Here is a 13,455-nt window from a genome sequence, read left to right on the forward strand (position 1 = left end):
TAGCCTTGTAGCTCCAGAGCACACCGAACATGGCTGGTTAATTACTCTTATAATGAGGAAAAAAAAGAAATGTGTAAATATATTGTTTTGGTGAAAATGTTGCTTTAACCCGGCTACTTTCGGTATAATCACTGAGAGATCATTGACGTATTATAGCAGGATATAATGCATGACACCGAACAATACATCAGACATTGATTTTAATGTGGTAAAGTTGTAATGTACATAAAAACAATGTAACATACATTGAAGTTCTGTAGATGCAAATAAATACTACTGTATCAAGCAGATTGACAAAATTCAACCAACAGGTCCAGGTGTGAAATATAAATATTACAAAAAAACATCTCTTAAAAACACAGATAGCTTAGCAAAGACAAGCTTATCTTAGAGAAGCGCTTTCCAATCCTGGTCGTTGAATTCCCTGGCACTGCACATTTTTATGTTTTTCCATTTTTTTCATCACTCATCAGCTCATTACTAAGCTTTTCATGATATTACATGTCCATGAAGATGTAGGTGGTCCTGTAGGTCCCTGACATGCTGAGGGGGCCGTTGTGTAGCGCTTTTTGTTCCCACTCACTGACGTTTTTTTCCCCACTCACTGACACTTTTTTCGCTGACGATGTGTTTTATATATTGACTGATATGAAGAGAAGAAGAAAACAAGCTCAAAGCAGACGGGCTACATTCAGATTGACCTGAATTTTGTTGTTAATGCTGTCTAGGTAGCCAGTCAGTTTTATTATGGTAGTTAAGTTAGCTTTACTTGGCTAACTAAATAACCACTAGTCACGCTAGTGAATGTGAGCTAATTTAATAAAGCCAGAATAAAATGTACACTTTGCTCTTAATCTTACAGTGTGCTAGGAAGGTACTTGGTGCTTGCTAGCTTGCTAACCTCTTGTGAACTTAAGCTACTTACTTTTAGCTACGTTTAGCTACACTTTTAAGACAATTTGAAAATGAGGGTGGACAACAATGAGTGTGTTTGCATGCACTTACTAATCTGATAACTGCAGAAAATCAGATTTTGTCAGTAATCCGATCAACATGTTTGCATGCATTTGAGTAATCAGATAGTGAGAAAACTCCAGGTCTACATGAGTCCGACAGTAATCAGATTTCTGCTTTGCAACCAGCCAATAAACTCGCAGAAGAAGACGTGACGTAAACATAATGTAAAACTTTGTCCCGCGTATTTTTTAAAATATTGCGCCACTTTACCTGAAACTATGAAGAAACTATGAACATACATCATCTAGAAGATGAAGAATATTTAAATCCTTTTTTTAATTTTTCTCGCAGCAACACTGCTTTCCTATGTCTAGTACCACCGTCTGTTTCACACAAGCGCAGACTGAGAAAACCGAAAGAAATCTGAGTAAGAGTTTACATGCACTGAGAAATCTGATTACTGAATCGGATTTCTAGATCGGAGTATGGTGTTTACATGACCATTTGAATAATCAGGTAACTGCAGAAATCCGATTATGATCGGATTATTGAGTGCATGTAAACGCACTCGATCGTTTATTTATATACAACACAATGATAGGTTTTTGCAACCTTATTGTTGCTACAGGGCTTGGAATTTTTGGTTAAGATGCAATGTTGTTTTAACTTCTCTAGGTAGATAGCAGGTTGCTAATCTAGTCTAGCTAGTTGCTAACTCAGCGTTGATTCAGTTAGCAAGTTTATCTGCCCCTTTTTTCTAAATTGTGCTGCAGTATTCCTTATATATAATGCATATTATAACATTAATGCACTCTGTTTGAGCAATAAGACAGAATTTGTTGAGAAGGATTTTGCTGGGTTGGGCTAAAATCATGTTGGTAGATTCTACTTTGAGGACCCACAGGCCAACTCTGGCAGGGAGACACTATAATGTGCAGTGCAGAGGGGCTTCAGTACCAGCATTGGGACACTATCCTAGAGGAACAATACATCATGGAGTAAACTAGCATTCAAATGTTACTTTATGTGCCAAACACAACACAAACAGATGTGTTACAGAAAGCCTGTTCCTCAAAAGCGCACAGTACTATACGACCAGCTCAAAGGGTTTATCATCAGACACCAGCGACACTTCACTGCTGCTGCCGTGCTCCTCCTGCGGAAAACAGAAGCTGCACTGCTCCAGCTCAGGGGTCAGCTTCCGACCTGCTCAACACACACACGTGCAATAGAGTCATGTTTAATTATTGTATTACAGGATCTATTAAATCATCTAAAGATATTTCAAGATAAGTATTACAGTTTGCATCCATCCCTGCATTTACAACTTGACAAGGTTAAGTTTCACATCAGATCACCTACATTATTTTTTGTACTTTTACAATAAATCGCTTAGACTGCAAAAGTTTGGTGACACTGCCTTCCTTTGAAATCTTAATTCATGTGAACATGTAAGAGCCATTTTATAATAATTTGGGTGTGTTTCTTTTCAACACTCAGCTTTATGTTCATCAATTATATTCCTTAGTATGAAGAGCAAGTTTTGCCTAAATAGTGACAATTTACTTTTCTTCAAAACATACATTTATACTCTTTTGGTCCAAAGATGGTTTACACACCTGAAAGGTTTGCATGCTGACATCACAACAGGGAGATAAAATGCATGGACTCTGCCATTATTCCCAATGTCATGAATTTTGATATGTCATAAATCTGATATTGTGTTCCTTAAAATAAACCTGTTTGGCCTGTAAAGGGGAATTCCACCAATTTATTTTTTTTAAAGTCTGCCCCATACATGATTAAGACGTAAAGACATCATTCAGAGTGGTTTGATGTGAAAGACCTGTTCTAGAGAAAATGACTGTATCAGAATTGTTTACACTGTGGTGATAGGAACCAGGCGTCTGAGGAGTTAAATGCCTCTAAAATCTCCTCACAGAGACGTTGTTACACAGAGAAGTTATTACATGAAATTGTTATGAATATACTGCCTCATACCAGGCAATGAGACACTTCTGTAAAGTAGCTTTGAGATCAGATTTTGGCCTTAAATGTAATTTCCGAAATCCATTCATGTCAGAGAGGTGCATGCTGGGTGTTCTAAGGCAAAATAGTAACCATTTTTGTTTTAGATTTATCTCTATTGTACCATTATCAGCATCACATATATAAACTCAGGAGACAATTGTAGGATCACTGGTCATTTGGAGAGTAATTCTGGACAGTAAGCTGCACAATGTAAGTCTTAGGGATTTAGAGACCTCTCTGGTGAAAATGTGTAATTGCACAAAGCAACATTTTATAACATGGGTTGTGCTTCAGACCCCTTCCCCAAGCAGATGAATCTGATGATTGTAAGCGCAGTGAAAATGTTCAAAGAGAACTCAGTCAAAACTTGGTGAAGGATGTGTCTTCCGAGGATGTGAGTGAATTATCACTATTGTCATCATATATTCATCCGTATAATGTTGGTTTTGCATTTGAGACATCAAGCAAGACCTTCATTGTGAGCCTGTGCATGTGGCATTAATACGTAAATGAAGTGGAGCAAAGACCCCCGCCCAATCGGACCCAATACCTGTTGTTTGAATGACTGTTTACATCTTAATCTGTTTACATTTGACTGTTTACATCTCAATCTCTTTACATCTGTTTACATTTTGAATTATGCTGAAATTCTGAAAAAAATTGGTGGAATTCCCCTTGTATTTGTTATTGCAAACTAACAAGCAGTGTACTCCATAAATTGTCTTATTTACAGTATATGGACTCTTACCCTCTGGAGCTTCCTCAGACCCAGGAGCTGTTTTCAGCATCTCTCCACTTTTGCAGATAACAGCTATGCACAGTGGCACTGCTGTACCCATAATCAGAAAGGCACAAGCGATGGCTATGGCCAGCATCGTCCACGGAGCTACAGACATAAAAAACAGCATTAATAATGTATGTAATCTCAAACATGCACTCAAACAAAAACTCAAAACGATTGCACGTCCACACTGAAACTGAATAGCTAGTAGGCCGTCTTATGGTGTAGAACTCTCCCAGAGAGAGGTCAGCCGAGTATGACTGTCTTGCTTACAGTCATCCTTGCTTTCTGGTGGGCTCTTCGTGGGTTCACCATCTGGAAATGGCATAGTGGGTTTATGGTCATCCTCTGGGCCACAGATGATGTCACTGAAAGCCGTGCCTTTGGCTATGATCTTCTGGTCTGGCAATGGGCATCTAATAAAAGTGGAGAGCAATATATTAAAAACACTTTCATGTTATGAGGTTTAAGCGACTTCCAGTGATTTTTCCTAATATCTGCGTAATGCAGTCATTAAAACGTAAGAGTAAGAGTGGTTTAATGTGAAATGTGTTTTTATAGAGAAACTTAGCAACTGCTCACAGTGGTGGTGATAGGAACCAGACTCCAAAGCGTTCAACACCAATAAAAGCTATAACAGATGAAGTTATTACATAATAACTAATATTGAATGGTAACGCATGCACTGCCTGAAGCTTGTTTTACTGTTTTACAATAGTTTTGAGATAAAGGTTTGGCCTAAAATGTAAAAAAAAAAATGATATATGACTATTTTACCATTTTCATTATTACATATGAAAACTCAGAGGACACATGTAAGTCCACTGGTTCTCTGGATAGTACACAAAATGTCTTTATCTGTGTTATAGAAATCACAACTTCTGGTTCCCATCTCCACCACTGACAGTACGTTTCTAAAATGCACCATTTGACATCAAAACATGCTGAATGAGGAGATCTTTTGAATTGTTAGTCTGTCTCTTGAATCTAGAACTGCTCCCCTTGATAGATGAGCTTGATAGATTACTTTGACCAAAATTATTTACGCTTATTTAATGACATGAGTGCCTTGATTCTTCCAGACATCCAGACAACAACTCATCTGGGGCCTCTGATGTTGTTCAAGATATAATAGGGCTCCTTTGCATATTGCAACCTGCGATATTTGTATTTCAAAAGCCAATATCGCAATAACCCCTATTGAATTTCAAGCATATATACAGTGTATAATTTCAAAAGCAAAGCAAGGCTTTGCTAGCGGCGTATCTTACCTGCTGCTCCAGTTCACACACGAGTGATGAATCTTGTCGTTGAATGTTCCTTCGGGGCATGCCTGACAGTCTGATACATTTACAGAGAGATCAATGTCAAGATTAAGAACAACTTTGTCATTCCAAACATATACAGTGTACAGTGAAGGAAGCACTTTTCCTTCAGGGCCTAAAAGAAAACATGTAGAAATTAGAGCTCGAGCAATATGAACATTTTGTTGATAAAATCAGCGATACCAGTCTGAAGGAGCTTTCAGTTAACCATTTAGGAAGCTGATAGTTATTCAGATAAATGTTTTCTTATTTTACAGATTAAATTTGATTATTGGTTTTATTTGACCAATGAAAACTGCCTGTCTCTAAAGCACCGTTTAACTAAAAGCTCCTTCAAATTGGTATCTCTGATTTTACTGGTGACAAAATGTTCATATCGGTTGACCTGACATTTAAAGAGACATTATCGGTGCTTTATCAGCAGGATTTCCCATGTTGCCTCCTTTTATTGGCCAAACAATATGTAATTCAGGCCCTACAACCCAATTGGTTGAATATCTGTCCTAAATCAGTGCTAATATGATGGTTTTGCTTACAATAATCTTTGCTGTCTGCAAAAGTGATGGTGGGTTCAGCCTCTGATGTTGATGCGAAAGACTGAAAGATGTCTTGCAGTCAATCTAGAGCTGATAACATAAGTGACTCCCATGGGACAGAAAATCATTAACCAAATTCGCAGCTCTACATCGTAGCTCGTCACTCACCTCTGTTCGCAGGCTGCTCTCCTTTGCCACACTTTTTGATGCAGAAGGAGCACTGATCGTCTCCACAGAGGAATCCCTCCTCACACTCACACACCGTATCTGAACTGGCTGTGCAGGGGTGCTTCACTCTCATTGGGCCCACTACAAAGACCAAACACCAGATGAGCACCAACGTGAGCTCATTGAACACAGCAGGTGAAAGGCAGCAATTTCGCCTACACCACTGTTCAAAAGTTTGCCATTTTTAATCATTTGTGTTTTTCTATGTTGTTGCTGTTGTGTAAAACTCAATTTTTTTTGTCATTTTTCTTTTTTTGGTTGCATAATTTGAAAACTCCAGTTACCCTTTGCCTTGTGATACTGCATTATTCTCCATTACAAGTGAAGAATATTTTGTTCTCTTATAAAGATACTTTTATAATCCTAACCCTAACCTTAACCTCAACCTAAAACTTAATCCCAATCCTAACCCTGGCCCAAATCCTAACCCTAACCTTAGCCTCAACCAAAACCTAATCCTAATCCTGGCCCTAACTCTAACAGTGACCTTAACCTCAACCTAAAACCTAATCCTATCTCTGGCCCTAATCCTAATCCTAACCTTAACCTCAACCCAAAACCTAATCCATCTCTGGCCCTAATCGTAACCTTAACCTCAACCTAAAACCTAATCCTATCTCTGGCCCTAATCCTAATCGTAACCTTAACCTCAACCCAAAACCTAATCCTATCTCTGGCCCTAATCCTAATCGTAACCTTAACCTCAACCCAAAACCTAATCCTATCTCTGGCCCTAATCCTAATCCTAACCTTAACCTCAACCCAAAACATAATCCTAATCCTGGCCCTAATCCTAACCCTAATCTTAAATTTAGCCCAAAACCTAATCCTGCGCCCTAATCCTAATCCTCATATGTTTTTGACTTGTTACTGAGAGTCTGTTGAGTGTTTGTTTCATCTAAAAGTACCACTCAAAATAAAGTGTCACCGAAATCCTGAAATGAGTGACAAACTGTAATTATCTGTTCAGTTTTCTGTCAGGTCCTCAACCCTCAATATCGTCTGCCGCTCTGTTCAACATATCTGTTTTTGAACGGTGGTGTAAGTAGAGTGATAATAATAAGTGAACTCTGCTGAAAAGAGAGAGAGAGTGAGAGAGAGAGAGAGCGAGAGAGCGAGAGAGAGAGAGAGAGAGAGTTGTTCTCATGTGAGGTACCTTTGCACTGTTGACATTTTTGGCACAGTTTTTGCTTGCCGTCAGTGACGTATGTCCCGTTTTCACACACTTGACACAGAGTCTCAGGCTTCTCACCACAGCTATTCACCAACCGGTTTCCTGCAGCAGATACACACACACACACACACATACACACACCCCATCATCAGCTACCGCTCTGCTGCAGAGCCGTGTGTGCAGGCCTGCAGATCAGTGTTTCTCAGCTCTACTCATGCGGACCCCCTCCGTTCATTCCTGCCCCGGCAGCCCTGATCCAGCTCAGCAGCTCAGGTCCACAGAGCCGCTGGATCAGTCCGGCTGTCTGATGTGGCTGTTATGAAACTCACTTTTCTGCTTTGTCACACTGTGTCTACGTTCAGGATGTGGTGAGAGGAAAGAGTAGCTCATCAGTATCAGACAGCTGCCCCCTCAGACGCCAGCTCAGGCTGTACGGCCATAACAGCAGTGCTTACTGTACATCTGCTCTTCATCTCTGTCTGTCTGTCTGTCTGTCCTTCTATCTGTGTGTGTCTGTCTGCTTATCTCTCTTTCTATCTGTCTGTCTGTCTCCTTTTATCTATCTATCTATCTATCTGTCTGTCTGTCTGTCTGTCTGTCTGCCTTTTTTCTGTTTGGCAGTTTGTTTTCTGTCTGTATCTCTCTTGCTTTCTATCTGTCTGTCTATCTGTCTCTTTCTCTGTCTGTCTATCTACTGATCTGTCTGTTGGTCGGTCTGTCTATCTATCTCTGTCCGTTTTTTGGACTGTTGGTCTGTGTATCTCTCTGCCTCACTTTCTATCTGTCTGTCAATCTGTCTCTTTATCTATCTATCTATCTATCTATCTATCTATCTATCTATCTATCTATCTATCTGTCTGTCTGTCTGTCTATCTATCTATCTATCTATCTATCTATCTATGTGTCTGGCTGTCTGTTTCTGTCAATCTAACTGTAGTTTCTTTACAGTATGTTACTGTTGAATGTTTTAACTTTTAGTCATGTAATAATGAGCATAATATAGCATCTATCTATCTATCTATCTATCTATATATATATGTATGTATGTATGTATGTCTATTTGTCTATCTATACAAACTGTGGCATAAAATGTAAACACTAGCAACAATAGAGATGGTAAACAATACCGACTGGATTACAAGAACAATAAGTGATATATAAGGTGGTTTCATTCCAAAACACCTAATAAAAATTAATGCTATATTATGGTTAATACCACCTTTATTAGAGAAATAAAAATGAATTTTCTTTTAGACCTCAGTTGTTATTCTTGTTATACCAAGTTACATCCAAAATTATTACAAATAGATCCACAGAATTTTGGAGTAAAACTCTTCATATTCTTAATGTCGAATTTAACTTTAGTACAGGTTTCAGTACAAGTTTCTCATTCACTCCTATTTGAGAAATTGTTTGTCTGAGTGAATCTCTGTTTAACTCAAATGTTTGTTTTTATTTTCCCTTATAAATTGAATAGCTCTGTAAAGCAGGATCAGCTAACTGGTCTGGAACGTACCTGGTTTACATCTGTTGCAGCATACATTGTTACCAGGCCCGTCCTTAGGACTCCAGTCCTCACATCCAGATTCCACCTTATGTCCCAGTGACAGAGGCAGCACCAGCAGCAAAGCAACAAGAGTCCACATGTCTCAAGACTTTAAGCTCAGTGAAGCAATTAAAGTGAAGCTGCTCCTCAAGCCGTGTGTAGACTGAGTGCCCTGTGAGTGAGAATAAGAATCGCCACATCTGACCTCGACTAAGTTCCCCAAACGTCACAGTGATGCACCCACTGTTAACACCCCCTCACACCACTCAAACCCCTTAGTCTAACAGCCCACACAGTCGAACAAGCAAATACGAACATACACGTGCTGAGAACAAGTGATGAGTCACTGTAAAAATGTCCTGTGGTGTAAACTTTGCATGTTTGTGTGTGTGTGTGTGTGTGTGTGTGTGCTCTTCTCATAAATTAAGACACTGGCTGGACTTTGGGCAATCCCTTAACACATAGGCTACCTCATAGGGAATTTTCACAGAGTAAACAAGGCTAAATACATAATAAATTCTTGCTGTGAAGACAATGAGGAGAAATTAAGCCAAAGGACACTACAGTTAGAAGTCGTATCGCTCAAATAGCTTGAATAAGGGGAAGTGAAAGCCTGTAAGGGAAAGTGAAAGTTTGTATAAACCCAATCTGGACCATCTTAAAGTGCCAGAAGTGAAGACGGTAGCAGCTCTGAGAGTTTATATTTCTTCCACTTTTATAAATACTATGTATAATTTAACCTCTCAAAGAATAAAACCGATTTGTCAACATTTCTGAAAAATTCAGTCACTGAAACATAAACGTGGACGTGGGAGGGGGCTTTAAGTTGGGGGTGCTGACGTAGTGTGATGTAGCCAATGATGTCATTCAACATGACTTGTCGTTTTTCATTTGATTCTTTTGGTTTTGTTTTGCTAATTTCTATACATCTGAGCATGTCATATACTGCTGTGTTCAGCGAGAGAGGATGATATATACAGATAACTGACACATCAAACCACTGGTGCACATCAGCACTCTATATGCTTTACAGTTCTGGGCAAACTTTAAATTAGCTGAGTGGCGACCAATCAGATTGTTGATAAGTGGCGTGGTAACCTGTTGTGTCACACGAACAGACACATGCTGAGATTTAACAACTGGGTGCATTTATATGCACTTAATAATTTTCTAACTGTAGAAAATCAGATTTTAGTAATCTGATCAATATGTTTACATGCACTTGAGTAATCAAATAATGGGGAAAGTCCGGGTCTACATGAGTCAGACAGTAATCAGATTTCTGCTTTGCAACCAGCCAATAAACTCACAGAAGAAGACATGACGTAAACGTGACATAAAACTCAAACTTTGTGTGGTGGCTTTTGTTTAAAATGTCGAACCACTTTACCTTAAATTATGAACATACATCATCTAGAAGATGAAAAAAATTAAATTCTTTATTTTGTCAAGTTGGTTTTAGCATCACTATGAAAGTGTTTCGTTGCCGTCTGTGTGCTGTGTTAAACGCTGTTTGTTTATTTCCAGTACCGTGGTCTGTTTTCGCACATACTGAGAAATCTGAAAGAAATCAGAGTAAGAGTTGACATGCACTGAGAAATCTGATTACTGGGCTGAAATCCAGCTCTCTTTATCAGATTTCTTAATCAGATTTCAAGACCTTACTCCGATCTAAGAAATCAGAGTGTGCTGTTTACATGACCATTTGAATAATCAGATAACTGCAGAAATCCGATTATGGTCGGCTTATTAAGTGCATGTAAACAAACTCACTCAAACACACACTGAGCTGGACAAAAACAGCTTTATTATTTTGTTAGGTGGCTTTTTAAAGCTTAAAAAACAATATTAGGCCACTTCGGGGTTCAGAACTGATCTCTGCACAGACTTTCTTCCTTTGGAGCTCAGCCGGCATGAGCGATGCGCCCCCACAAGCTGCCAGCAGTTTTCAGCTCACTGTATTGAAAATACGGCATTCACTTAAACAGTGCAGCTACTGCAGATTTTTACCATATAAAAAGACAAAATCCACTCTAAAACAAGCACGCAGGGCTCTATTCTACAGCCAAATTACTGTAATGTTCAGAACGTTCAATTAATATTATTATTTTTAGCAGTTGCAATGCTCAAATCAGGGGGTGCTGCAGCACCCTGCCCTCCCACTGGTGTGGTTTGATGTGAAATGATTCTTTGTGGAGAAACGACTCATTTCTTTACAGTAGAGGTGAAAGGGGGCAGGGGCAGGGGCGTCGGACCTGACTAACCAGGGCCTACCTGGAATAGGGGGCCCTCCCAAAAGCCTCAGAAATAAATTTATTTTGGTTTCTACTTTTAATCTATGTTGTTACACTAATAAATAATAATAATAAAAATAATTTTCCATGTTAAGCTTTTAAGTTCCATGTATCTTCCCCCTGTTACCCCCCACCCCCTTAAAAAAAAGTGGTTTGGTCCCCTGGCCGCACATCTATTAGTGATATAGATACGTTGTGGGCAGTAGATGGTAGCCAGCGGCTCTTGACGTTTTTTGGCCTGATTGAATTGAAACCGAAATCAGGATTTTGTAAACGAAAGGAGCAGAGAGAGACAGAGAGAGGAAGCAAGAAAGGGCAGGAAAATTCTGACCCGCTTCTTTTAGAAAACAGGTGTGCCAAAAGTGCTGAACAGTAAACATGTAGTAGTAACTCGAGCTAAAGTTAGCTAGATTAGCTACATATATACATACCTAGATGCCACATTGGGTCCAGTTAGGCACGTCAACGGCGCCGCCATTTTAGGGCGGGCAAAATCGCTGCTGGGCTGCATTCAGTACCATTACAGAGCGGCAGTTTAGGTAATATACTGTCCAAAATTACACTATTTAAAGAATACTACACCCAGAAAGGATAGGATTATATAACGGAGGGAACGCAGTGATCCACGCTCACGTTTGTGGGATGCGTATTGTTTGTGTGGTGTTTATGTGTAGATATGGTCGTGTGGTTAATGAGGCACAGAGAACCTGTTGATGTGATTGTTTTCCCTCTGGTTTTATATTAAGCTAATTACATTTAATAGTCTATTCAGGTGATCTTAACTTTATGTAGTAGTTATTCATTTACAATCATGGTTATTGCTTTGTAGGTAAATTATAGCATTCCTTAATCCTTGTACATATTAATAGATTAACGTTAGCACCTTCTTACACGACCCTGAAGTCAGCTTCTTATTAGCCAGCTTCTTGTTCGAATTTTCCCGTTTCACCTTAAATGCTGCAGCTTCAGGCACCAGAAATTTAAGGTGAAACGGGAAAACTCGAAGAAGCGAATAGGAAGCCATTCAGCTTCGGCCTTCTTAGTGTGTTTTGTGGGGTTTATTTTATTTTGATGTGTATTAAGATTAGACGCGACTCACACATTGATGGATTTGCTGATGTGTTTGTTTGTGTTTCTCGCGCTAATCTCGATTTTGGTGCAGACTGAATACTTTCCTGCTAGTCTGGACGGCTATTAGTACGATTAGTTATTAAAGTAATAAAAGCTACTGAAAGCAGCCCGTGCAGCCTAGATTAATGTATGCCTGAGGATCTTAACTAAACAAATGTGGTGAAAATCGGTTGAGTAATAAGGAAGTTGTGGCTGATTTAATCCTGAGACTCTTCGTCTTTCAATACAAGTGAATTTGTTCACAAGCGGATCCTGACCGAACCAATATGGCGGACGCGCAGACGTATCGCCTCACGTAGAGAACAACAGACAAATTCGCATTTGGGTATGTAAATCAATGATTAGCTACATTAGCAGTCTTTTGTAACAAACCCACATTGATAAATAAGCACAGAATTAGATTTAGTGCTTCAAGTAAATACTTTTTAAAATAGCAAATAGCAAATTTCTGCAATCGCAACCCAATGAAGTTACCTTCGCCCAGCAGCAGCTAACCTGTAAAACACACACTGTTATTTCCAGAAGCAGCCGCAGTCACTGAGGGAGAGAGAGCAGCACCTCCACCTTAACTGAGGCAGCTGAAGACATGAGGCAAGGTGAGCTCACCAAAGTAGGTAGCCAATATGTAGCTTCCAAGCAAACCTTTGTTGAGCAGATTCATTGAAAATGACAGTTAATATATTTATATATGTTTTTCTTTGGGGGGGGGTCTCATTTGGGTTTCTATCTAATTACATTGATTGTTTTGAATAGAGACCAAGTTTAAGTCTAACTCTCAGAAAGACTGATGAGCCACAGCACATTACATTGTTGATTGTCAGCTGTACAACCAACTTCATAAAGAAACCCAGCATAAAAAATAGATTGTTTTTCCTTTACGTTTAATGTCTTGCGTGGAGGTGGGAGGGCCCAAAATTTGGTGCTACAGCTCTGCCATATGCCGTTTCTACAGCACAAACCCCTCTTACCCTTATTACTAAATGGCAGACAACATAAAATATGAGGACAAGAACTTACAGTCAGTGCAGTCATTTCATGAACATTTTAATTTTTTGTCATATAATAATGTACAGTGTTTAATGCAAAAGCATACGCTTTATAAGTACTTTATATGAGCTTATTTACCGACAAGCTAATGGTGTAGTGCCTCCCTTTCCACATGCAGGGGCTGAATCTCAAATCTCTGCGTAATGCACTACGTAGGGTTTAAATACTGGCTCCTGCACTCAAAGAGTGTATAATGTGTCTAACATACATCAGTGTGGTGTTCAGGCAGGTGAACACAATTCCAAACTGGACACATAATGAACATCTTAGGTGTAGAAACCAGATTTTCTCAACTTGCCTAGCAAAATAGGAGGTTGCAGCTGTTTGAGACTGGCCAGGGTTTAATGTTATTTAAAGCAGATCTGAGTAAAACACACATTTGAAGTGTGTAAGACATTAAAGTGA

At 39.2% G+C, this 13,455-nt stretch overlaps 1 protein-coding gene across 2 annotated transcripts; it reads right to left on the reverse strand.

Moving 5' to 3' along the window:
- Positions 1-1,475: 1,475 nt before the first annotated feature.
- Positions 1,476-8,829, reverse strand: tnfrsf9b (tumor necrosis factor receptor superfamily, member 9b). 2 transcript variants are annotated; one of them, XM_036559615.1, is made up of 7 exons: positions 8,549-8,829; positions 7,015-7,134; positions 5,799-5,939; positions 5,041-5,110; positions 4,043-4,185; positions 3,737-3,874; positions 1,476-2,163 (listed from the first exon to the last, which is right to left on the reverse strand). In XM_036559615.1, exons 1-7 carry the CDS (start codon positions 8,676-8,678, stop codon positions 2,045-2,047), a joined length of 861 nt encoding a protein of 286 aa, XP_036415508.1. In that variant the 5' UTR covers positions 8,679-8,829; the 3' UTR covers positions 1,476-2,044. The 2 variants fall into 2 exon arrangements, with proteins under 2 accessions (XP_036415508.1, XP_036415506.1); XM_036559613.1 differs by lacking the exon at positions 1,476-2,163 and having other exon boundaries at positions 3,574-3,874.
- Positions 8,830-13,455: the final 4,626 nt, after the last annotated feature.

Source organism: Colossoma macropomum, unplaced genomic scaffold (assembly GCF_904425465.1).
Source record: "Colossoma macropomum unplaced genomic scaffold, Colossoma_macropomum, whole genome shotgun sequence".
Classification (NCBI taxonomy): domain Eukaryota; kingdom Metazoa; phylum Chordata; class Actinopteri; order Characiformes; family Serrasalmidae; genus Colossoma; species Colossoma macropomum.